The sequence below is a fragment of the Chiloscyllium punctatum genome, chromosome 9 (genome assembly GCF_047496795.1).
Source record: "Chiloscyllium punctatum isolate Juve2018m chromosome 9, sChiPun1.3, whole genome shotgun sequence".
NCBI classification, from domain to species: Eukaryota; Metazoa; Chordata; class Chondrichthyes; order Orectolobiformes; family Hemiscylliidae; genus Chiloscyllium; species Chiloscyllium punctatum.
In genome coordinates this window covers 19,062,428-19,088,946 of record NC_092747.1, presented here as the reverse complement: position 1 = coordinate 19,088,946, position 26,519 = coordinate 19,062,428, and the positions used below count along the sequence as shown (strand labels likewise).

At 40.8% G+C, this 26,519-nt stretch overlaps 1 protein-coding gene across 1 annotated transcript; it reads left to right on the top strand.

Annotated features, from left to right (window-relative positions):
* The first annotated feature begins 1,798 nt into the window (after positions 1–1,798).
* On the top strand, positions 1,799–25,229 carry nipa1 (NIPA magnesium transporter 1). The gene is made up of 5 exons (XM_072576971.1): positions 1,799–2,173; positions 8,881–8,928; positions 19,353–19,443; positions 20,123–20,283; positions 23,047–25,229. Exons 1-5 carry the CDS (start codon positions 2,047–2,049, stop codon positions 23,556–23,558), a joined length of 939 nt encoding a protein of 312 aa, XP_072433072.1. The 5' UTR covers positions 1,799–2,046; the 3' UTR covers positions 23,559–25,229.
* The last annotated feature ends 1,290 nt before the right edge of the window (positions 25,230–26,519 follow it).

Genomic DNA, 26,519 nt, shown 5'->3' with positions numbered 1-26,519 from the left:
TGGTGTTGTCTGCAAACTTACTAACCATGCCTCCTATGTTCACATCCAAATCATTTATATAAATGACAAAAAGCAGTGAAATCCAGCACCAATCATTGTGGCACATCACTGGTGACAGGCCTACATTCTGAAAAGCAACCCTCCACCACCACCCCTGTCCTGGACCTTGGAAGGTGTCAGTCTCCAATATCCATTGAAGGACTACTCTTTGCAGTGGCAGCTCAACAAGTTTTGGGCAGACCAAGGAGCAACTTTCACCAAGTTGATGATTTTCTGGGTGCTGGTGATGTTTGTATCGGTGTGCATCCCAGTAAACAGCCCAAAAGCACTGCACATGGAGTTGTTCACAATGAACTTGGACAGAAACCATCTCTCTCCAGAACTTTTTTATAAAGGCACATTCCAAAGGAAGATGTGCAATAGCCTCTTCACCACCACAACCATCTCAAGGGCAGCATATGGTGGCAGACAGTCTGGGCCTGCATGAAAGATCTAACCAGCAAAGTTACATCTTGGTACTTGTTGGACTCACAGGATAATAATGGTATGACATTCAGAGATAATAATGCCATTGAATGTCAAGAGGAGATGGTCCAGCTGTCTCTTGTTAGAGATGGTTATTGCCTGTTACTTATGTGGCATGCATGTTACAACATATCGCATTGAAAGTCCCACCTTTGGACTTGATAGCTACAGAAAGAATATCATACCAAAGCCAAAGAGGTTGATAATGAATCTGTAAATCTGTAAATAGGGCAGGGAATAACAGAGAAACTTCTGGTCAAGCAGAATGGTGTGGTAGCTGCAGTGCAACAGTTTTCGCATGTTAAGAAGTCTCCAAATGTGGGATCTTTCTGTAAGTGAATGTCTTCTTTGTTTCAAGGGACTAGCCCAACACACTTGCCATTTGTCAGTTTCAATATTGAATGTTACCCACAGTTTGCTGTATGTGGTCATGAGTTGCTTCATTGTCTGAGGAGCAAAAGGAACTGAACACATATTGGACCTCAGAGAACATTCCCATTTCTGCATTTCTGAAGCAGCTGAACTCTGTCTGGGGAACCTCTGGACAGATTTAAAATAAAAAGAGAAAATGCTGGAGAAAACAAAAAACATCCAAAATTGCCAGAGAAACTCAGCAGATCTGGCAGCATCTGTGAAAAGGATGCTGAGTTAATGTCTCAAGTCTCCTATGACTCTCCTTTGGAACTGACAGGAGTTGGAAAATTATGGTTTTTATGCTGTCAATGGAGGAACAAATAGAACAGATCAGGGAGTGGCACAGTGGCTGAGTGGTTTGCACTGCTGCCTTACAGCACCAGCAAACTGGTTTGTTTCCAGCCTCAGGCAACTGTACATTCTTCCAGTGTCTGCATGGGTTTCCTCTGGACGCTCTGGATGTGCAAGATAGGTGGATTGGATATGCTAAATTGTCCCAAAGTGTCCATGGATGTGCAGGCTAGGTGGGTTAGCCATGGGAAATGTGGGGTTATGGGAATAGGTTTGGAGGCTGGGTCTGGGTGGGATGCACTTCAGAGGATAGATGCAGACTAAATGGCCACTTTCTGCACTGTTGAGATTTGATGATTAAAAGCAAAAGACAAACGCTGTCTGGACTGATTGCTTTTGGTTGAAATAGTTGTCTTCCAGTAATCTTTTCACCAACCATCCTGATGGAACAGAGAGAAAAGACATACAGTACCAACCTTGGATTTGCATCCCTGAAATTGCACCGTTAGGACAGTAAGGGGGAGCTCTCCGCTCAGTCAATGTATTTTTCTCTTTCAGTGCGCATGTTTTGGAAGCTGGGTGGGTTGGTCAGAATACGGAAGCAATCTTTTGCTAACTTTCTCCTAAAAAAACAACTTCAATGATAAATGCTCTTCAGTGCGTTGGAAATTAAAAGCATTGGAGTTATTAACTGTTGATGGCATTAATACTAAAGAAAAAAAAAGAAATTTTGATGGTTTCAGTCGTGTGACAGGTTGCTTACTTAAGAGCTGTGTGGTGGAGTGCGAGAGGGTTACCTGGCCAGGTGAGCGTGGGATGGAGTCAGAGCACGAGCAGGCTTCAGGTGTCTCTCTGGGACTTGGCATTGCCTTGCTCGCCAGCCTCGTGAATGGCTCCACTTTCGTTTTGCAAAGAAAAGGCATCCTTCGAGCTGAGAGACGAGGTTTGTAATCATTGGATTACCTCACCAACAACCCACCCCACCCCCGGCAAAAAAAAAGTTAACCTCTACATGCAAAAATGACGCCAAAAACAAAATCTGGAAATGTTTAGCGGACAATGGAACCAGTGTGTCACAAGCTTCAACCGGAAAGGGCTGGGTCATCTGCACAGCCTGACCACTCTCTGAAACTGCAGTGTAGATTGTAAACTGCTGATCGCATCTCATGATGTGTGGTCTTTGTAGAATGTCAGCTCTGTCAGAAACACCTGATAGAGCTGAATTGTAAGTGTCTTTCCTCCCCCCCCCCCCGTAATGAGCCAATGATCCATTTTGCGAAGTGGACGAAATGTACAGTATTGGATAACAGCCATCAAGACTTGAAAGTTATTTCTAATTGTAATTGAAAATGCAAATATCAGCAATTTAAGCCTTGATTTGCATTTTGTCTGGTTTCCACCAATGCAAAAGTAAAATTAACACATTGCTTGTTCCAAAACACCTGTTTTGCTCCTCCCATTTAAAAAGTATTTAAAATTGTGTTTTCTAGCCTACACTTGCATTGAAAGTGTCAGAAGGATTACATTGTCTTGCCAAAGAAAAATATGACTTTATCCAAAATTAGTGTTTTGTGTATCTCATCCTAATGTTATTTGTTCTCTCTAACTTGAAAAATGATGATGCCAGCAATGGTTTTATATCCTTGGTTAGAGTTTATGAAATATTGGTCCATGGCACAGAAGGCAGCCTTGTGGCAAACATTTCACTTGAGAACTTGACTCAATCCTACTATCCATTAATTGCTCTATTTTCAGATTTAAATAAGACTTTTTTTAAATTTTGCCCTCAACAGATAAATGGCATTTTGACTCAAATATCTTCTATTAGAAAACTTTCCATGTTAGAACAATCTCAAATGGAAAATAACTCTCTTCAATCCCTTCATCACAATTTTAAAAAAGTGTTGAAAACTGTATGGATTTTGTAACCAAAAGAAGTTATCTTTTTGCCATTCATGATTTAATGCCATTTTGAAAATACCTATTGAATCTCCAGTTGTTTTTCTTCATTGTGGAAAAGTTCCAGTACCTTGAGCCTGTCATCATAATTTTATTCTCATTTGTTAGTATCATGTTTGTAAACATAGTCAGTGGGAAATTGAGAAATAAATATGTAAGGAGATCTCAGTTATCTGTAAGAGTAATAGGTTGGTTATGGTAGGGGATTTTAACTTTCCAAATATAGACTAGACTGCCATAGTATTAAGGGTTTAGATAGAGGGGAATTTGTTAAGTGTACAAGAATATTTTGTGATTTCAATGTGTGGACATACCTACTGGAGAAGGTGTAAAACTTGACCTACTCTTGGGGAAATAAGGCAGGGCAGGTGACTGAGGTGTCAGTGGGGGAGCACTTTGGGGCCAGTGACCATAATTCTATTAGTTTTAAAATAGTGATGGAAAGGATAGACCAGATCTAAGTTGGAGGAAGGCTAATTTTGATGGTATTAGGCAAGAACTTCCAAAAGCTGATTGGGGCAGATGTTCACTGGTGAAGGAACTGCTGGAAAATGAGAAGCCTTCAGTATTGAGATGACAAGAGTCCAGACGCAGTATATTCCTGTTAGGGTGAAAGGAAAGGCTGGTAGATGTAGGGAATGCTGGATGACTAAAGAAATTGAGGGTTTGGTTTATAAAAAGAAGGAACCATATGTCAGGTATAGACAGGATAGATTGAGTGAATCCTTTGAAGGGTATAAAGACAGTAGGAGTTAAGCAGAAAATCAGGAGGGCAAAAAGGGAACCTGCGATAGTTTTGGCAAATAGAGTTGAGGAGAATCCAAACGGTTATTATAACTATGTTAAGGACAAAAGGGGTAGGGAGAAAATAGGGTCCCTTGAAGATCAGCAAGGTATAGTTAATATGTTTGTAGATGACATCAACATTAGAGGTATGTGGAGCCGCAGGAGATAGGGGAGATACTAAACGAGTATTTTGCATCAGTGTTTACTGTGGAAAAGGACATGGAAGATATAGAATGTAGGGAAATAGATGGTGACATCTTGAAAAATGTCCATATTACAGAGGAGGAAGTGCTGGATGTCCTGAATTGCATAAAAGTGGATAAATCCCCCAGGACCTGATTAGGTGTACCCTAGAACTCTGTGGGAAGGTAGGGAAGTGATTGCTGGGCCTCTTGCTGAGATATTTGTATCATCGGTAGTCACAGGTGAGATGTCACAAGACTGGAGGTTGGCTAACATGGTGCCTTAAGAAAGGTGACAAGGACAAGCCAGGGAACTATATACATGTCGGTGGTGGGCAAGTTTTTGGAGGGAATCCTGAGGGACTGGATGTACATGTATTTGGAAAGGCAAGGACTGATTAGGGATAGTCAACATGGCTTTGTGCATGGGAAGTCATGTCTCTCAAACTTGATTGAGATCTTTGAAGAAGAAACAAAGAGGTTTGATGAGGGCAGAGTGGTGGGCGTGATCTACATGACTTCAGTAAGGCGTTCGACAAGGAAAACTGGTTAGCAAGATTAGATCTTATGGAATACAGGGAGAACTAGCCATTTGGATTCAGAATTGGCTCAAAGGTAGAAGACAGATGGTGGTGGTGGAGGGTTGTTTTTCAGACTAGACGCCTGTAACCAGTGGAGTGCCACAAGGATCGGTGCTGGGTCCACTAATTTTCATCATTTATATAAATGATTTGGAATTGAACATAAGAGGTAAAGTTAGTAAGTTTGTAGATGACATCAACATTGGAGGTGTTGTGGACAATGAAGAAGATTACCTCAGATTACAATGGGATCTTGATCAGATGGGCCAATGGGCTGAGAAGTGGCAGATGGAGTTTAATTCAGATAAATGTGAGGTGCTGCATTTTGGGAAAACAAATCTTAGCAGGACTTATACACTTAATGGTAAGGTCCCAGGAAGTGTTGCTAAACAAAGACATCTTGGAGTTAAGGTTCATAGTTCATTGAAAATGGAGTCGCAGGTAGATAGGATAGTGATGAAAGCATTTGGTATGCTTTCCTTTATTGGTCAGAGTATTGAGTACAGGAGTTGGGAGATCATGTTGTGGCTGTACAGGACATTGGATAGGCCCCTGTTGGAATATTGCGTGCAATTCTGGTCTCCTTCCTAACAGAAAGGTGTTGTGAAACCTGAAATGGTTCAGAAAAGATTTACAAGGATATTGCTAGGGTTGGAGGATTTGAGCTATAGAGAGAGGTTGAATAGGCCAGGGCTGTTTTCCCTGGAGTGTCAGAGGCTGAGGGGTGACCTTATAGAGGTTTATAAAATCTAGAGGGGCATGGATAGGATAAATAGACAATAAAAAGCCCTTCAACACATTCAGTTTCCGCTGGTCAGAAACAACCACCTGACTATTCTAATTCCATTTTCCAGGACTTAACCCATAGCCTTGTATACTTTGGTACTGCAAGTGCACATTTCAGAACGTTTTAAATGTTATGAAGGTTTCTGCCTCTACCACTCTTAAAGGCAGTGGGCTCCAGGTTTCCACCACTGTCTGGTCATAGATCTTTCCATTGAGAGGAAAAGTTCCTTTCTGACTACCTTATGCCCTCATAATTTTTAACATGTGAAGCATGCCTCTTTGCTCCAACCTCCACCCCACCATCCCCTCTGCTGCAATTTTCTTTTCATAACTAAAACTCTCCAACCCAGGCAACATCCGAATAAAACTCCTCTGCACCCTTTCCAGTTCAATCACATCCCTCCAGTAATGTGACTTTCAGTACTGCACATAATACTTTTCGTTCTTTTTTTTTCCCCAAAATAAATTACTTCAAGTTTTTCCAGATTAAATTTCATTTGTCACTTGGCATTCTGCTAACTAATCAAACCTTAAAGTTTGTAGCATTGACAAATTTGAATAACGTGGTCACCATGTCAAGGTCCAAAATTATGTATGTATATCATAAAACAGAGCTAAAGTAACCATGTATTTGTGTGCAGTAATACATTATATATGAATACAATATCTTGCAGATTCTTAGAAATATTACTTCCAATTCTTTCTCTTCATACAACATGCATTCACCATATGTCTATTTCTTGTTTGCAAAATTTTGCAATCGATGCTGATGTGTTTAATTTCCTGTGAGATGCCTTATGAAAATCAATTTGGATCACTTATCTATTCAAGCAGTCACTTAAATAATACTAAGTTTATCAAATGTGACTTTCTTCTTAATGTTGTTCTGATTTTTTTTTAAGCAATTATATAATCAGACTTTATTGTTGGCTGAATTGCTACTCAAAGATTCAAGTGCTCATAACATTGGCCTAAGACCTATCTGCTTTTACCCATTGTCCTCAATGAACTGATTGAATGCTCCTTTGTGGAACATCATAGTTTTAACCATGAAAAGTCTGTGATCAAATCCTTCACAGATAATGAGGACTGAGTGCATAGCCCATTTAATTATATGAAAATAGTGTTCCCTTAACATTACTAGAGCAAGATTTAATAGTTTGGTTTTATAATAAAATAATTCAAAAAATATTCATTTCATATAAGATAATTGTAACTCTCACTGTTCAAAATTGTAGATCACAATTAATTTTAAAGTATGACTTGTATAAATTCAGAAAGCCAAGTTTGAAAAGACAATGTTAAATTTAGCTTATGCTTTTTTGAAAGCAAGAAGTGCTGATATGTAAACAAACAGTCCATTTTGAAGAATTAAACCTTGCAAAGTTCCCAGAATGATGCAGCTCTGAGTATCCTGAAAAAGAATCAAGGAAAGGATAAAATGTTGGCAAATTTCAATAATAAAACTATTCCTTAGCTCAATGATAGAGACTGCTTTAGAATTAAGAGACAGTCAGTAAAAGGTTTTTTTATGAAAATATAAAGAATGGTGGCAAATTTAGGAATTAAAAAGCTAAAGAGAGAAATTACTTTAAAATGGGTGAATTCCAAGATGAGGTCCATGAAATGCAACATGTATGCAACTCTAAGCAGGATGCAATGTTCAAAAGTTTACACAAAGCAACTGATGGCCAATTTGAGAGCAACTCAATGCATTACTGAGTAATCGTGATGGTGCTCAGTCAAATGTTTCATAATGTGAGTGCTATTGGTCAGAAAAACAAAAAAAAAAAGCCAAAGTGTAGTCAGGAGGAGAAAAGACAGGAACAGTGGGGCAGAAACAAACCAAACATGACTCCACATTTAAGATGTGAGAAATTAGTAAGAATTGTCTTTGGAGACTGTTGCTGAATGAAATATGGTTTGCCGCACAATTCTTTTGTGCAGAGTACTGTAGGGCCACAGAGTGCTGGAGGATATAAGTAGTTAATGGTAGATGAAGATAAGGTCATCATGGTCTTAACAGAACATAGATCTGCTCTCTCATTTAAAGAGACTTGACAACTAATGGTGGTCAATCTGGCAACCTGAGGGTCACCATGCCTCAAAAGGGGAGAGGTTGAGAAGGAGTAAACTAATGGTAACCTCAGCTGGCGTGGGGTTTGACCCCACACTGTAGGCATCACTAAACAGCTGTCCAGTCAACTGAGTTAAATCAACCAACATAAGCCAATGCTTAGTAGATTATTGAGGAGTGTAATAGCAAAGAGAGTTTTGACTGTTGATGCATTTTCTTTAGCAAGACAACCAAGATACGGCAATATTACAGAAAAATATTACCCGGGTGGTACGGTGACTCAGTGGTTAGCACTGCTGCGTCGCAGTGCCAGGGACCCGGGTTTGATTCCAGCCTCGGGCAACCGTTTGTGTGGAGTTTGCATATTCTCCCCGTGTCTACATGGGTTTCCTTCAAGGGCTCCTGTTGCCTCCCTTGGTCCAGAGATGTGCAGGTTAGATGGACTGGCCATGCTAAATTGCCCATAGTGTCCATGGATGTGTAGGTTAGGTGGAGTAGCCACGGGGAATGCAGGGATAGGGTAGGTGGGTGGGATGCTCTTTGGAGGGTCAGTGTGAATTCTGTGAGCCAAATGGCCTGCTGCCTTGCAATAGGAGTTCTATGATGTTAAATACAAATGTAATTCTTGGGGCTGCATGGTGGAGAGGGCCTAGTAAAAGAAGATTTGGGTAAAAATGTGGGGAGCTTTTGGGAGTTTTTAAATTTGTTTGGCGTAATCTTTAAACAGGAGCTTCATTTTTAAAAAAGGCAGACTAAGGGAATGTTGAACTAATGTTATTATGCACACAATGAAAAATTAGCTTGACCACCATCCAGTAGTTTGGGAGATGGTATAAAGTGCACCTTTGCAGCTGTCATGCAGACTTTGGATAATCTGTTAGTTGAACTCTTATCATTTTATTTCTATTGTTTGTACGAGAATCTGGTTCTAAATAGGTTTATTATGTATCAAAAAAGTGACTTCTGCTTATTTCCTCTTGGAGCTGACCAAAATGTAACAGTAACGCATTTCAAAAAAAGGCTCCTTCCTGTTGAAATAGGCAAAATGTTTGACCACAAACACCCATGTCGCCAGTATTAATCAAATGTGTTTTTTCAATCTTAGTTTTAGAAACTGAAATTCTCCTGTCTCTGGCTAGCACAGTGAAGTCAGGTTTGCCAGTGGTCAGTAGAGAGGGATGTGGGTCACTGACTTTTGATTTTGAGGTATTGACTCTGTTTATGACACAGACTTCCTTCAATTACTAATGAGAAAATGTCACCTCTTCCCTTTTGACAGGTGTTTCCTATTTAACAGAATTGGCTTGGTGGAGTGGAACCGTTGGAAGTAAGTGGCAATTTTTAGCGTCTCATTCTTGTTTTCAAATCCTTCCATGGCCTCTCCCCTCACTATTTGTGTAACCTGTATCAGGCCTACAAGCCATTGTGATTTCTGACCTCTTGCACGCCCTCAATTTTATTTGCACCAGCTGCCTAGGCCCAGGGTTCTAGAATTCAGTTCCCAAATCTTTCTGGCTCTCTTTCCTTTTATTATGTTCACGTACTCTTATCTCTTTTAAGCAAGGTTTTATTTATCTGCCTGAATATCTGCTATGGTGTGATATCAAACAAAAATTTGATAGCACTTCTTCCTTGCTACATTATGTTCTTTCAGAATAAATACATCAATGCAAGTTATTCTGTTATCTTTTTACCTGCATTTCAACTAAACCCATAGAATCTCTACAGTGTGGAAGCAGGCTATTTGGCTCATCGAGTCCACACTGACTCTCGAGCATCCCACCCAGAACTAAACCCATCCCTGCAACCCTGCATTTCCCATGCCCAATCCAACTAATCTCTCACATGTGTGTGAGGAAACCAGAGCATCCAGAGGGGACCTACACAGACACTGGGAGAATGTTCAAGCTCAACACAGATTGTTGCCCAAGGCTGGAATTGAACCTGGGACCCTTGACTTGGACTCGACCTACAAGGTCTGGTGAGATATGAGCTGAGGAAGCTCCATCCATCAGCAGATGTGTTTCCCAGAGCAACTGTCCTAAGTCTCTAATAAATGGTCATTCAGCATGGATGAACCATCAGACCCTTCAGTCCAACCAATCCACACCAACCATGTTCCCAAATTAAACCAGTCCCACCTGCGTGCATTTGGCCCAGTTCCATCCAAACCTTTTCGATTCACGAACTTATCAAAAGTTTTGTAACTATCTACATCCACCAGTTTCCTTGACAGTTCATCCCACACCTGAACCACTGTCTGTGTGGGGGAGAAAAAATGTTGCCCTTCATGTCCTGTTTTAAATCTTTCTCCTCTCTCCTTAGAAATATGCCCCCTAGTTTTGAATTCCCCCACCCTAGGGAAAATATCCTTGTCATTCACCTTATCTATGCCCCTCACTATTTAATAAACCTCAATAAGGTCATCCCTCAAACTCCTATTCGACAGTGAAAAATGGACCCAGTACTGATCTCTATGGAACACCACTGGTCACAGGCTTCCAGCCCGAAAAACAACCCTCCATCCACAACAACTCTCTGTCTCTGACCGTAAAGCCAATTTTGTATCAATTGGCAAGTTCATGAATCTTATGTGATCCAACTTTACTAATGAGTCTACCACAGAGAACATTGTTAAAGGCTTTACTAAAGTACATGTAGGTAATGTCTACCGCACTGCCCTCATCATTTCATGACAAAGGATGACTTACTGGTTTTGGATTAAAGTCATTTTTAAAAAATATATTTTAATTGAAAAATAGATTTTTAAAATATTCAAACAAATACAAAACGATACAATTCAAAACAATACAAAGAAAGAGCACCAAAAAAATACAAAAACCCAAACCGCCCTCATGTACAAATGTATAAATATGTATAGAAAAATATATATTTAAAAAACTCCAACTAATACTTAACTAAATAAGTAATAAACAACAACAAACTAATAAATAATAATAACTCAGCTCAACCAAACAATACACCTACACTCGAATATCAAAAGCATTAATTTTCACCCATTCATGCATTCACAGCTCCCCCTCTCTGGATATTGGATTTGTAAAGCACAATCGTTACAGCTTATTAGTGTGGCAGACAAATGTGTCCAGGTGGTCCAAAAAGGGCCTCCATGTCTTATAGAAATTCTCAGTTTTGTGGTGTAACATACTTGTGAGACAATCCAAGGGAATATGCGCCATAACAATCTTCCACCAACTGGACAGGCCTGGGGGATTAATCTAACAAGATTAGATTACTTAGTGTGGAAACAGGTCCTTTGGCCCAACAAGTCCACACCGACCCTCCGAAGAGCAACCCACCCAGACCCATTCCCCTACATTTACCCCTTCACCTAAGACTGCGGGCAATTTAGCATGGCCAATTCACCTAACCTGCCCATCTTTGGACTGTGGGAGGAAACTGGAGCACCCGGAGGAAACCCACGCAGACACAGGGAGAATGTGCAAACTTCACACGGGCAGTTCCCTGAGGCAGGAATTGAACCCAGGTTTCTGGCGCTGTGAGGCAGCAGTGCTAACCACTGTGCCACCGTGCAGAAAGTGAGGATGTCAAAGTGTTTTCTTGTGTGCATTGACAGGAAATACACTGGGCAGGCCAAGAAAAAGAGAGATTGGGCCTTTCTCCACGCTTACACCCAAAATCCCCTCCATTTTACCTGCCCCAGAGTTCCAGTATGTTTGAAGCCTACCACAGGACCGGACACAATGGGAAAGAGTACCCGTACCAAGTCTACACTTGAGTTATGTTGAAGATAACCTTGCTTTAAATTTTGACAAACGATCCAGAGCCAAGAGGATACTGTGGAGAATCTTCAACTGTCAAGTATGGGTCCTGTTGCAAATTGATATTTTTCTTGCATTTTCCCAAATATCTTCCCATGCCTCTGAGGAGACTTCGATGCCTAGCTCTCTCTTACATGCTGCAGAGTTGATCGAACTCATCTGAGGAGGCCCCCCCCCCCCCCCAATTGATGATATAAAGTGCTAACAGAAAGTGTGGTCTTAGTACAGAGCACCCTCCTGTCTATGTCAGATTTGTAGGGATCAGTCAAAAGTGTAGTCTTTTTTTGAACATGGTCCCTAACTTGAAAAAAGCAAAAAAGGTCCCTGTTCGATAGCTTGTATTTCCATGCTAACTGATCAAAGGACATTATTGCGTCTCCCTCAAATCGCCCATGCAAGACACATCCCTAGCTGCCCGATGATTGAATCCTGAAACTACCATCCCCGGTTGAAAACCCGGCATACCTACTTTCGGTGTAAGAGAAGATGTTTTGCCAATATTGCCTTCCCTCTGCCGAATTGCCCTCCATGCTTTAACCGTACTGATAACTATTGGGTTATGGCAATATTCCCTAACTGTTCTCATATTGTCCAAAAACAGCAAGCTAGTAAGGGGCACTTTGCTTGAGAGGTTTTGATATCTAACCATATTGAAAGAGGGTCCCCATATCACTCACATAAGATAAAAACAAGTTTAGTTAATAGGTTTTAATATCTGGGAGATCCACTTCCACCCAGTCTGAGGCAATTGCAGTTTAGCTAATTTAATAAGGGGCTGCTTACCATGCCAAATAAAAGAGCTGAAGCAGCCGTTCAGTCTCCTGAATGTTTGTTTATCGAAAATTAGGGGGAGCATCTGTATATGCTACAACAAAAGGGGGAGAATATTCATCTTAATAAACACTATCTGACCTAACCATGAGAGCGAAAGCACTCCCATCTTTGAAGGTCTTGTTTGATTTTGTCAAATAATTGAAAAAGATTAGCTTTGAACAACCGATCAAGAATTGGAATGATGAATATGCCCAAATACATAAAACCCCTCTGTGACCACTTAAATGGGAATCGATATTTGCCCTCAAGACCTAGCACTTTCGTAAGACTGTGCATAGGCATATCCATGATTTTGCAAAATTAATTTTGTACTCCAAAAAGGTGCCAAACTAGCTGATGCATTGTATCAGACGAAGCACTGAAATTGCTGGGTTTGGCAAAAAAAAAATTAATACATCATCCGGATACAACAAAATCTTATTTAATTTTGACCCCACTTCTGGAGCCGATAGATTGGGATCCCTACGAATAGCCTCCACCAATGGTTCAATCACCAATGTAAAAAGCAGTGGTGAAAGGGTGCCCGTAAAAATGCTAAAATTGCTTGATCGTACCCGATTGGTGATGACTGCAGCAAGAGGGTCACTGTAGGAAACCTTTACCCATCTTATAAAGGCTTTGGACAAGCCGAACCATGCCAGAGTATAAAAAAGGTACGGCCACTCAACTCCGTCAAATGCCTTCTCTCATCTAGAGAAATCACCAATTCCTGTATTGACTGTTGTTGACACACTTGAATTACATTAAACAGCCTCCGAATATTATTGGAGGATCTGTGGCCCGATATGAAGCCCGTCTGGTCCTCTTTAACAATACAAGGTAACACAGTCTCCAGTCTTAACGCAAGAGTTTTAAAGAGGATTTTAAAGTCCACATTTAATAATAAAATGGGCTGTATGAAGTACAGTCATCCAGGACCTTCCTTTTTTTAAGAATAAGCAAAATATTGGTCTCTCTGAGATAGCGGGAGATGATCATGACCAAATGAGTCATTGAACATGTTGACCATTGGACCTGAAAATGTGCTTACAAATTCCTTATAGGATTCCCTGGGAGGTCCATTGGGACTGAGCGTCTTTCCACTCTGAAGCTGCCTCACAGCCTCCTGCACCCCTTGCTTTATTAAGGGGACATTGAGGAAAGACTGGTGTTCGGGGGTCACACCTGGGAGCTCCAGAACTTTGAGAAAGAACTCCATCTTGGCCCACCCCTCCTCTCAACCCTTTGATTGGTCTAACTTAGGGTAAGATATCTGGAATGCCACATTAATCTTTTTGGAATCACATGTTAGGTTCCCAGACCCTTCCCTAATCAACATAATGGCTTGAGGGACACTCCTTTTCCTGGCGAGATACGCTAGGTACTTGCCCAGCTTGTCACCATGCTCATATAACCTTTGCTTTGCAAAAATAAGTTGCTTCTTTGCTATCTGCGTGAGAACTGAGTTCAATGCAGACCGTAGTGCTGTAACACTATGTAGCTTGGCCCACAGGGGCCTGTCACAGTAAGCTTTCTTGGCTGCCGTCAACGGTGCTTCGAGCGGACGTTGCTGTTTGCCCTTTTGCCGTTTCCTATTGGCAGAGTTGGAAATAACTAACCCCCTGACATAGGCTTTGGCAGTTTCCCAAGGACGGGTAGGCTACTTACAGCCTTAATTAATGTCTCGGAATGCCCAAAAGTCTGCAGAGAAGTGCTCCACAAACTTCTTATCCTTCAGGATAAAGGGATCCATTCACCAGTGCCTCGGGGCCACTATAGCATCCTTAATCTTAACCAACAAGTACACTGGAGCGTGATTGCTGATAGTAATATTACCAATCGTACAAGATGCCACCAAATTCAGGGTTGCCATGGAGGTCAGGAAAAAAAATGTAAAATCCCTGCCTGTAGGGCGGAGAGACCTCCAGACATCCACCAACCCTAACTCCACACACAGACCCACTAATTCTTTAGTTTGTACAGAGGGTGCTGTGGGATCGATGAGACAATTAAAATCTCCCCCTATAATGATATGCTGGAACTCAGTCTACTCAATTTAGAGAACTCATAGAACAGAAATTTGAGGGGATGGGCCAGAAGGCAATAAACATTTAAAACACCATATTCTTCCCCACTTATCAGGGCTTTGAGAATTACAAACTTCTCATGTATGTCTTTAACACACTATAGTAACTTAAATGGGTGATTCCTCCTAACCAATATAGACACTCCCCTACTTCTGGTATTAAAAGATGAAAAGTAAACCTGATCAAAGCCAGTCTGCTGCAGTTTCAAATGTTTCCTATCATCCAAGTGTGTCTCCTGTAACAAAGCAATATCCACCTTTTCTTTTCTAAGAATTGAGTACTTTCTTCCTCTTAATTGGTGAGTGACTTCCCTTCATGTTCCGCGTACACCATTTAATCAAGTCATGAGCCATAACCTTCTGCTGTAACATTTAGATTCCAGAGAGGAGGAACACAAACCACAAATTGCTGAGTCTTAGTGTCGCAAGATCCATCAAACATAAAAACTACGCAAAGTAAAACAACTGCAGTTAACAGACCTACAAAACTATCAAAGATTATATACAACAAAAACCAAAACACAAACCAACATATAAAGCACCAATGGCGCTGAAAAGGGAAACTAACCCCCTGCCCAAAGGGGGCGTCTATCCACCCCAAAACCCAACTTCCCATCCTGCTGTTAATACTGCTAAATACTTGAACCGGACATAAACTGCCTGTAAGTAGGCATCTAGCCATCCCAACCATTTCACTCCTCCTAGCTATAGCCACACCGCAAACACAAGGAGAAAAGAAAGAAAATACACCATGAAATAACAATGTGAATAAAGAAATTTTGAAAAAAAAAGGGTTAAGTACCCCACCCATCCTTTGGTGTAACTTAGAAATTGAAAGTAAACATCTCATCCGCCACCAAACATCGTTTAGACCAGATTATTACCAGTAAAAAAGATAAGAAAGAAAGCTCCTAATCTGTCTTTTTAAAAAAAAACAGATTAGGAGCTTTCTTTCTTATCTTTAAAAAAAAGACATACCCAAACAACAATACTATTTGTGCAAATTAATTGTTCAGATTAAGATAATTTGTCCACAAAGTCTCTTGCCTTCTCCGACATGTCAAAAAGTTGTACAGATCCATCTAAGGTGATCCAAAGCACCGTCGGATACCTCAGAGTACTGGATCCTAAGCTCCCTCAGTCTTCTCTCAACGCCATTATAGGATTTTCTTTTCTGGATCACTGTCGCTGAGAGGTCCTGGAAGAACATGATCTTAGAGCCCTTTGGATCCTTCCCCTGGATTCTGGAAGCTTCCACGATTCTCTCCTAATATCTATAATGATGAAATCGCACCAAGACAGGATGATGACGTTGGTCCAGACCTGACCTCTGCGCCGTGACCCATTGAGCCATCTCAATCTTCAAGCTTCCCATTCCAGCCAGTTAAGGAATTTCAGCAATCAGTCCTCAATAAATTCCGCTGGCCGCTCACCTTCTTTACCCTCCAGCAGACCTATGATCCAAATATTTTTTTCTCCTGCTCCTATTCTCGAGGTCATCAACTTGCTCAAGTATATTATGGACCTGTGTCTCCAGGGCTTGGAACCTATCCTTGGAGGAACCGGTATCAGCTTCCACCACAGCGGCTCTGCGTTCTACCTCATCTGTCCTTTTCTCCAGGTCTCCTAGCTGCTGTTCATGCTTCTGCAGCACAATGGAGATCTGGGCCAGCTTCTCCTCTGTCTGCTTCCCCAACATTTCGCAAGAATTTGTGAGCTCCTTCACCACAGCCTGGTCGGAAATTGAGTCTGAGGATCCTGCAGGCTGGGCCATGGGCCTGACTCAGATGCTCCTCCTCCCTTCTTCGGTATCCCTGGACGGTGAAAACCAAGGTAATTTGAATTTTAAGAGTTTTCTGGGACTCCATGACTTTTTTGGTTGTCCAGGGTAAGGCAGGTTAAAAATTCTAGATGAAAGTGAGGGCTGCAGATACTGGAGATCAGAGTCGAGTGTATGGTGATGGAAAAGCATAGCAGGTCAGGCAGCCTCTGACGAACAGGAGAATCGATGTTTCGGGCAAAAGCCCTTCATCTGGAATCAGGTTAAAAGTTCATCCTGCTTGCATTGGTTTGCAGAGCTCTGCAATGCGATCTTCCCAGATTGCGGCCATCTTTAATCCCCACCTGGATTAAAGTTTGATTGTTCCAGATTCACGCCAGAAAAATACCCTACATGAGATGCACCAGGGAAACTAGACCAACATTCAAATTGAAATCCACTGCAATCTTGACAATCTCTTTGGTTACTTCTTTTAAAGACTTAATCAAGTTTGTGAGACACGATTTTCCTTGCAAATGCTGACTATCCCTAATCAATCCTTGCCCCTCCAAATGCATGTAAATCCTATCTGGTGGTGTCTTGTTAAAAACAGCTTGTTTCCAGTAACTGATTGTGATTAACATTTGTGAAATTGAGTCATGTACTTCAACCACAGCATTGTATCAGCAAGTAAGCTGAACAGACTCGAACACAACAGGAACAGAAGGATAGCTGAGAATATATTGCCATTTACCAGTACTGTGACCAAGATTGGCTAAGCCAAAGACCCAGTGTGTCGTCATGAAGACTTATCTTGAGCAACAACAACAATCATGAACAAGGATGACTTACCAGTTTTGGATTAAAGTTGATTGTTCCAGATTCACTGCAGAAAAATATCCTGTATGAGATGCACCAGGGAGAATTCAGATCACCAAGAGTAGAGCCAGGATTGGATGATCGATGTTCTGGCTAGGGATCTCAGAGGAGATTGAAGACCTCAATCTGTATCTGTATCACTGTCTAAGGATATGGGGTAGGCAATTTAAGGGGACCATCTTTGGGTAAATGTATAAGTTCATGATTCTGAAAGGATCAATGCATTAGTTTTAACCCAATCTGATGTCATCAGGATTTTAGGGAAAAGCCAGAACACCGTAGGATCTTGTAGGTCTCCCAATAGTCTTAGTAACAACATCTAGCCTACTAATGTAACTTGTACCAGGTTCCTCACACACACAAATTTGCAAGTTGTCCAAGATGAGTCTCTTCTCATTCAGACTCACTCATGACTTTTTTTCTTTACCACTGTGAACCAAATAGACCCATACATTTGGTCAAGGAAAGAGGGTGGCGGCAACAAATTACTCCAACTGCAAGTCCATAGTGGTTGACATTGCAGCACTTGTAACAGCAATAAGAAGGGAGGAACTCCTAACACACGACTGTTTTTTTTTCAATACTGACTCCCATCTGAAATCACATTATTCATAAAAGGGGGAAAAAAAACAAACAAAAAGCAAATAGTGGAAATCAGAAAAATAATGGAGAAAATGACAAGTTAATGCTTTGTCATAAACCTTCAGATTGGATAAAGGAGGTGTTTTTTTAACAAAGTAACACAATGAAGAAGGCAAGCTCAAAACAAGAGGAAAAATTCATAGACTGGCTTCAAATACATTTGAAAGGAAAGCAGGAGCTGGTCAAATGGCTGAAAGCTCTTCAGTTGTCAACCTCTTGTCTATGTTTTAAGATGCTACTGAAAACCTCCTTTGAATAGAACTGTCTTAATGTCTCACGTATAGGTGTCACATGAACTATGCTCTTGTGAAACATCTTGGGATTGTACTGATATCTCAAAGGTACTATATAAATATGAGCTATTGTTACTCCCACACCGGATGAGATCACCATGAAGATCACATCTTTTCAACCTTTCCTCTTGTCTGCGGCGCAATGACCCTTTAGTTCAAACACCCCCAGATGTCTGTCTTTCATGAGAGGACAGTCCTAATGTCAGAGTCATAGCATTGGACAGCACAGAAACCGACTTTTCAGTCCAACTCACCCATGCTGGCCAGATATCCTAAACTGATCTAGTCCCATTTGTACACATTTGGCTCACAGCCCTCTGAACTCTTCCTATTCATGTACCCATTTGAATGCCTTTTAAATGGCATAATTGTACCCGCCTCCATCATATCCTCTGGTAGCTTGTTCCATAATGCAGTACCCTCTGCGTGAAAAAGTTGCCCCTCAGGTCCCTTTTAAATTTTTCCAGTCTTGTGCCTTCTGGGACTATGCTGACTTGAACTTTAATCTTAATGTTAAGCACATGTCAAGATGAGAAAAAACCCTGGTAAAGGAAATTGAAGGTATTTTAGAGACATGGAGCATGTGCACACAGTTAAGTTGGATATGATGTCCTGGATTTTTTTTTTCAAAAATGTAATTTTTACAATAAGCTACTTCGGGATGTTCTTTTTTCCATGTAAGATTTGCCACTTCCCTCTGAGGTTGGTCCATGTTTGATTTTGATTTATTTATTGTCACATGTACTTTGTTACAAAATACAGTGAGGTGTTGCATCGTGTCACCACTTTCTGGTACCATCTTCAAACACAGAAAAGTAAACCAAACCATAGAATATAAAGGCAGAAGAATAAATAAATTAAGAAAAAGCATTCAACTTCACAATCTTTCTTGTTCAGTGCTCCACCATTGGCCTGGTGTCTGGGCATGAGTCCGCTTGTCTGCACTGCTGCCGCTGAAATGCAAGTCACGCTATGCATTATCACGGATTGCTGCAGGATACCACACCAGCTCAAACTTGACTGCGCCACCATCTCCAATAAGCTGCATTGGACACCGGTGTTACTGGGAACCCAAGCTTTCTCTGCCATAGCAGCCAAGAATCCATGTTGGGCCCACTTGCCGACCGCCATGAGTCCACGCTGCACTTACTCACCAACGCTGTTGCTGCAACCAAGCTCTTCAACTGGAGGGAAGTAAAATAGAGGAAAAAGAGAGGGAAAGAAAAAAAGTGGACGGAGCGGACTAGCCCCTGGATCAGAAGCCTTACTCCAGTGTAGTCCTACTGGGAAAAATATCCTGTGGTTGATGGATGAACTTTAAAACCACTCTGTGGTGTCACAAACTGGTGCTGTGATTCTGCACCACCCTCATGCTCTTGGAAATATTCTAGTTTAGTTTTGGTGTAAGTGGTTAAATGCTTCTTTTGTTTTGAAACCAGCATGAATGAACTAATACTGATTTTCTTCTTGTTGCAGTGGGACTGGGTCAAATAGGAAACTTCTTCGCTTACAACACTGCCCCTGCTGCTTTGGTAACGCCACTAGGAGCCCTCGGCGTCCCATTTGGGTACTATTTTTCACTTGCAGTGTATTTATTTATTGCGCTATGTCATGGAAATTGGTTTTCATTGTGACCAGTTGCAGGGCTATGACACTGGATGTTATTTCAACACTTTTTTTCTCTTGAATGAGTACATGACTTTACTTCTATCAATTGTTCTGTGCCTCATGCCTCTTTTAAAATGCTAATTTTTTTTAAAAACTCACTTCTTTGAACAAATCTGCTTTCATGATAGGTATCAAATGATCATGCTCCAGAGGAGATTATTGATAATTCTATGTTTACATAGCATCACTGAGCTATCAGTAGCTGTTATGAACCATTCTTAAGTTTTATTTACTGATCTGGTCGCATCTTATTTGCAAGAACAGCTTGGAGGAAGATGCTCAGTATTTCCTGAGATAGAGCACCTTAATCATCATAGAATCATAATCTAATGTTTAAAATCTCAGATATTATAATCCAGTCTAGTCTTGATTTAGAGATAATTCTAAGTATTAATCGAGTGGAACAATGTAGGACTGAAGAACTGAAGTAGCAGCTGTTTGGAATTCATCCAATAACTGGGCAGGAATATGATTTGCTTTGGATCCTTGATGTAGTAATTGTTTGTTCAAGTGCAGATAATTAAATGTGCCTTTTCTTTCACCCACTCATTCCTTTTCTGCCCTGGTCTTCTTTCTAGGTCAATCTTGGCTTCATATATGTTACAGGAGAAGCTGAACCTGTTAGGGAAACTAGGATGTCTGCTCAGCTGTGCAGGTTCAATAGTGCTGCTTATTCATGCTCCCACAACTGAGAATGTAACATCAAGGTTACAACTAGAAGAAAAGTTAGCAGACCCAGGTAAATCTGAGTAAATGTAGTGTTGTGACATTCACATGAATTTATATGGATGGAAGGACTGTAATGCTGATTGCTAAAGCATCCTAGTCATTCTGTGACATAACTCAGTGGGGTGGCACAGTGGCTCAGTGGTTAGCGCTGCTGCCTCAAAGAACCAGGGCCCTGGATTTGATTCCACCAACAGACGACTGTCTGTGTGGAGTTTGCAATTTCTCCTTGTGTCTGCGTGGGTTTCCTCTGGGTGCTTCAGTTTCCTCCCACAGTCCAAAGATGTGCAGGTGAGATGAATTGGCCATGCTGAATTGCCCATAGTCTGCAGGGATATGTAGGCTAGATGGATTAGTTATGAAGATGCAAGGTTATGAGGATTGGGTAGTGGGGTAGGTTTGGGTGAGATGCTGTTTGGAGGGTGATGGGCTGACACACTGAAAGGATTCTATGATTATAATCTAACTCCTCCATCAATTAACCATTATTTCTTCCTCTTCTGACTTTTTTTTATCAATCCAGCCTTAATTCCTCATCATCTCTAGCTTTGAACAATAGCCTTTCATGCAAAAACTTGGTCAAGTTCCTTTTTGGAAAGCATCTTGTTGACAGGCTTTCTCTGATTCATTTAACCCACACTTACAAGGTTGGTCAAGTAAGTTCTTCCCCTTCTCCATTCACAGGTGTCAACTTGTAGTTACACAGTTAATCCCTACTCTGATAATTAGTTTAATTGTTTTTCTTTCAACTGGAACTGGAGATAGTGGACTAATGGTCATGACATTAGACAAGTAATTCCAAGACCAAAGTTAATTATCTTGGAGCACTCAGTTCAAATCCCACATTGACAGCTGGTGAAATTTAAATTAAATTAATAAAATCTGTAATTGAAAACTAATGGTAACCATGAAAGTGTTGTTGATTTGTCATTGAAGACCAATTTGGTTGACTTGTGTTGGAAATCTGCTCCTCTTCCCTGACCTGGCCTACACATCATTCTAGATCCCTCCCCCCTTTTGAATGTGGTTGTCTCTTAACTGATCTCTGAAATAGCCCAGCAAGTAACTCCAAGGGCAATTAAGGATGAGCAACAAATACTGGAGTTGCCAGTGATGCCCACATCCCATCAGTTTTTTTTTAAAATGATTTAATACCATTGAATTTCTAGTGGTTTGGGTATCATCATCATTGTTTTGAAAATGCCATCATGTTAGTGTATTTTTGATTCCGTTATGATCTTGCAAAAATTCATTACCATTCATAAATAACAAACAGCTCTCATCCCTAATCTATCTTGCTAACTTGTGTAAGTACCCTTTGAATATCTTTAACCTACAACTTGTTTTGTAATTTTCTTCTTCTCCTGCTTTTTCTAACTTCATGGTGTTCTTGTCCATGGTCCTTTCAACTAGATCTCAAACTTGAAACAAGCTGTAATGTTTTGTGGTGCAATTAATATGAAAGCATGATTAGGAAGTACTGACAAAACAAAATAAGGGTAAGTAGGTGTCTTGCTGTGCTTTTGTTCAAATAATGTTTGTTTTTTCTCATTGTTGTATCTGTCTAATATTATAGTGATTACATCTTCCACTAAAGGAGGGAAAATTCAGGCTTAGCTAAGCTTGCGTGGTTCTGCTGCATTTCCTGATGTGTGGTTGAAAGCGCAGGTAGAGCCAAACTGCCCTCCATCAGATAATCGTGCTCGTGCACTTCAGGGAAAGGAAAATAGAATTGTAGATCAGCAATGCATACAAACTTACAAATCGGGAGTGATATTGGCAGTTTGGCCCCATGAGCCTCTTTTGCTACTTAATATATTATGGCTGACCTGGTTGTAACCTGAACTCCACATTTCCATTGACTCATGATAACGTGTAACCCCCTTCCTTGCCAAAAATCTATAACACAGCAAGGTGACCTATACTGCACACAGTATTCCAGATGTTGCCTTTGCCATGTATAATTGAAGCATAATCTACGTGCTTTTTATTTTACCTGCCTCCACAACAAACATTTGCATTCTATTAATTGTCTTAATTACTTGCTGTACATTCATGCTAACTTCATGATTCATGCAGTGGACAAACAGCCCTCTCTGCAGACTCTCTCCATTTATACAATGTGCTTTTATGTTCTCACCAAAATGTACAATGGCACACATTACCACACTATGGTCCACTTGCCGGAAGGTTGCTCTGTTATAGCCTCCTTATGTTCTCATCACAACTTACTTTTCTACCTATCTTTGTGACATCAGCAAGTTTAGCAAGCATATCTTTGGTTCCTTGATCCAAATAAAGTATACAAATTGTAAGTAGTTGAGGCCCCATCACTGATCCCTGTGGGACACCACTCATTACATCTTGACACCCAGAACAGGGCAAACCACTAGTACAAGAACGAAATATCACGCATGGTAGAGATCTAAAATGAAATCATAAAATACTGGGCAGGTCTGGCAGAATCTGAGGAGAGGAAAGTAGAATTAATCTTTCATGTAGAATCACTGCCCTGAAACACTGACTCAATTTATCTCTGCACACATGATCAAACGTAGTGAGGATTTTCAGCTGTGTCTTTTTTTTTTGTCTTTGTTGCAGACCAAGACTCCTTGATGCATTTGTGCTTGTGCTGGAGCAATTAATGCCAATAACATGGCCTGATATGACACCAGTAAACATTTTATAAATGGAAGGTTGGGGTGGGGGAATAGGTCAACTTAAAAAGCACCTTTTTTTAAACCCATCTTTCATAATAATTATTATTCTTTTCCAGTGTTTCTTGGTTACATCGGCATTGTTTTCGCACTTCTTATCCTGCTTATTTTCGGGATCGCACCTTCTCATGGATCCACCAACATTCTAGTTTACATTAGTATTTGTTCGTTACTGGGGAGCTTCACTGTGCCCAGCAGCAAAGGCATTGGTTTAGCAGCTCAAGAAGCATTTAGTAATAATCCATCAAGTCAAAGAGCCTTTTGCCTCTTCATCATCCTATTGGTAACATTGGTTTGCAGTATTCTTATTCAATTTATATACATTAACAAGGCTTTGCAATACTTTGACTCATCCATATTCAGTGCAATATACTATGTGATTTTCACAACTTTGGTCATTCTGGCTTCTGCCATCCTGTTTCGAGAGTGGAATAATGTTGGATTTGTAGATTTTCTTGGAATGCTGTGTGGATTTATCACTGTTTCGGTAGGAATCATACTCTTGCAGGTTTTCAAGGAATTCAGCATCTCTGCCAGTGACTTAAGAAAAATCACTTCAAAGAAGCACTGAAACATAAGGATGTATTGACTCTTTCATAAGTTGTGTTTCAGATTTTGAACAAATAATGCTTGTATGGTGGTAAGGATTGAGGATATTTAGAACACAGCTATTGGAAATTGCAACATGTTTAATCCTTAATTCGTATTGGCCCCCATGTCAAATGCACTTCTTACCCTGCTGTTCACTACTTCCTATCCTTCCCTTGTCCATTTGAGAGAATCTTGAGAAGCTTACTCCTGAAGGAGAGCAATTTCAGGCTCTACAAAAACTCAGACCCATAGTTTAAAAGAGGAAAAGGAAAAGAGACTGAATTTAGATTGTGATTTTGTGGCTTCATGACATCCCAACATGCTTTTTAATATATTTTCCATTTTAGTCACTGCTGTAAAACAAAATGACAGGTAGTTAACACTGAACAAACTCTCCACAAACAGCTCTTAAACATTGGCCAATTCACCAGGGATAATTCACCGTTTTTCTTTGAAATGGTGGCATGGGATCCTTTCTATCTGAAAGCGAGCAGCTCAGGTCTCAATTTAACATCTTCCACTCAGTGTACTGAGCTGAAGTGTCAGCCTTCTGAGTCAGCAGCAAGTTTGATCTCCATTGAGCCATGGATGATGAATGCTGGTCCTGGTCATGCCCTCTTGCACCCATCCCCGCCCATCCGTCTATTAATTTTCAAGGGGAAATAAAAACCTGTCAGCTTAGCAACTGTCCACGTGACGCAGTAACAATATGAGAGAGCTCAGATGAAGGGACCCATATTCTGTTACTCTGCTGTTGACACAACTTTGTATCAACACAGCATTTGGGTTGTTGCCAGAGGCAACTGTCACAAGAAGTTACTTGGAATTGTGATGCAACAGAAGTTTGGGTAATAATATTGACCAATAAAACTTGGAAATTGTTTTGTGATGGTAATTTTTTATTACTCTTTATACTTTTTCTTTTAAGCTGTGGTTTTAAAAGAGTTACCACTTTTTGAAAACTGAAAACTTGTGACCCTTTTAATTTCCTTCATGCACTAAACAGCAGCAATGGATTAGATATTCGGGCACTGAATTATCTTCAGCAAACTTTTAAAATGTACAAGCTGAGACATCTTAGGAGATATTGGGAAACTTTGCAACATAACATAAAGAGTACAGTTCTAATCTGGGTACAGGAAAAGAGGGACTTGAGTGCATATATACACAGATCATTTGAGAGTGGCCCGAGAGGCAGAGTAGTTAATAAAACGTACTGTATCCTGGGGATTTGTCATAGGGGTACAGAGTATAAGAACTAGGAGCAGGAGTAGGCTGTCTGACCCATCTAGCCTACTCTGCCATTCAATAAGATCATGGCGGATCTTTTCATGGACTCAGCTCCACTTACCCACACTCTCACTGCATCCCTTAATTCCTTTATTGTTCAAAAAAAATTGATCTTTTAGTTTTAAAAAATGTTTACTGAAGTAGTGTCAACTACTTCACTGGGCAGGAAATTTCATAGATTTACAACCCTCTGGGTGAAGAAGTTCCTTCTCGATTCAGTCCTAGATACGCTTCCTCTAATCTTGAGGCTCTTGTCCTCTTGTCCTAGTTTCACCAATGGAAACATCCTCTTGACTTCTAGCTTGCCTATTCCCTTCACAATTTTAGATGTTTCTATAAGATTCCCCCCCCCCCCCCCCCCCATTCTTCTGAATTCCACTGAATATAATCCCAGTCTACTCAGTGTCTCCTCTTAAGCTAACCCCCTGAACTCCTGAATCAACCGAGAGAACCTCCTCTGCACCCCCTCCAGTGCCAACACATCCTTTCTCAAGTAAGGGGAGCAAATCTGCACACAGTACTCCAGGTGTGGCCTCACCAGCACCCTGTATAGCTATAAAATAACCTCCCTGCTTTTAAACTCAATCCCTTTAGCAATCAAGGGCAAAATTCCATCTGCCTTCCAAATTACTTGTTGTATCTGCAGGTGAACCTTCCATGATTAATGCACAAGACATTTGTCTGCATAGCAGTATGCTGCAACTTTTTACCATTCAAGTAATAATCCTTGTTACTGTTACTCCTTCCAAAATGGATGACTTCACATTTATTTATATTTGTATTCCATCAGCCAGACCTTTGCCCATTCACTTAAAGTATCTACGTTCCTCTGCAAAGTTTCAAAGTTCTCTGCACACTTTTTTCTGCCACTCCTCTTAGTGTCATCTGGAAATTTTGACACACTACACATGGTCCTCATTTAAATAAATTATGAATAAAACTAATCCCTGAGATACACCACTCACTGGTTGCCAGCCAGAATAGCACTCATTTATACCCACACTTTGCTTCCTGTTAATCAACCGTTCCTCAATCCATGCTAATACTTCACCCGTAACGCCACACACTTTATTTTATGCAGCAGCCTTTTGTGCAGTATCTTGTTGAAGGCCTTTTGGAAATCTAGGTATGCCACATCCACTGAGTCCCTGGTGTCCACCTTGCTTGTAATGTCTTCGTAGAATTCCAAAAGATCTGTTAAGCATGACCTGCCTTCATGAACCCATGCTGCGTCTGCCCAATGGGACAATTTCTATCGAGATGCCTTGCTATTTCTTCCTTGATAATAGACTCCAGCACCTTCCCCACTACAGAGGTTAAGCTGACCGGTCTATAATTCCCCATCTTTTGTCTACTGCACTTTTTAAACATTTGCTGTTTCCCAATCTGCTGTGACTGCCCCAGAGTCCAGTGACTTATGGAAAATTACCACCAATGCTGTTTCTCCTGCCATCTCTTTCAGTACTCTGGGACGCAGTCCAGGAGACTTGTCTATCCTCAGCTCCATTAGCTTGCCCAACACTACCTCTTCCATAATAATGATTGTTTCCACGTCCTCACTGACCTTCGTCTCTTTGTCAATTACTGGCATGTTATTAGTATCCTCCACTGTGAAGACTGATACAAAATACCTGTTCAATGCCTTGGCCAT

Excerpts from the sequence above, each read along its gene's own strand:
- nipa1 (XM_072576971.1), top strand. The coding sequence starts at position 2,047 with ATGGAGTCAGAGCACGAGCAGGCTTCAGGTGTCTCTCTGGGACTTGGC. Across the intron at positions 2,174-8,880 it reads CCTTCGAGCTGAGAGACGAG|GTGTTTCCTATTTAACAGAA; the intron begins GTTTGTAATCAT and ends CCCTTTTGACAG. Across the intron at positions 8,929-19,352 it reads GTGGAGTGGAACCGTTGGAA|TGGGACTGGGTCAAATAGGA; the intron begins GTAAGTGGCAAT and ends TTCTTGTTGCAG.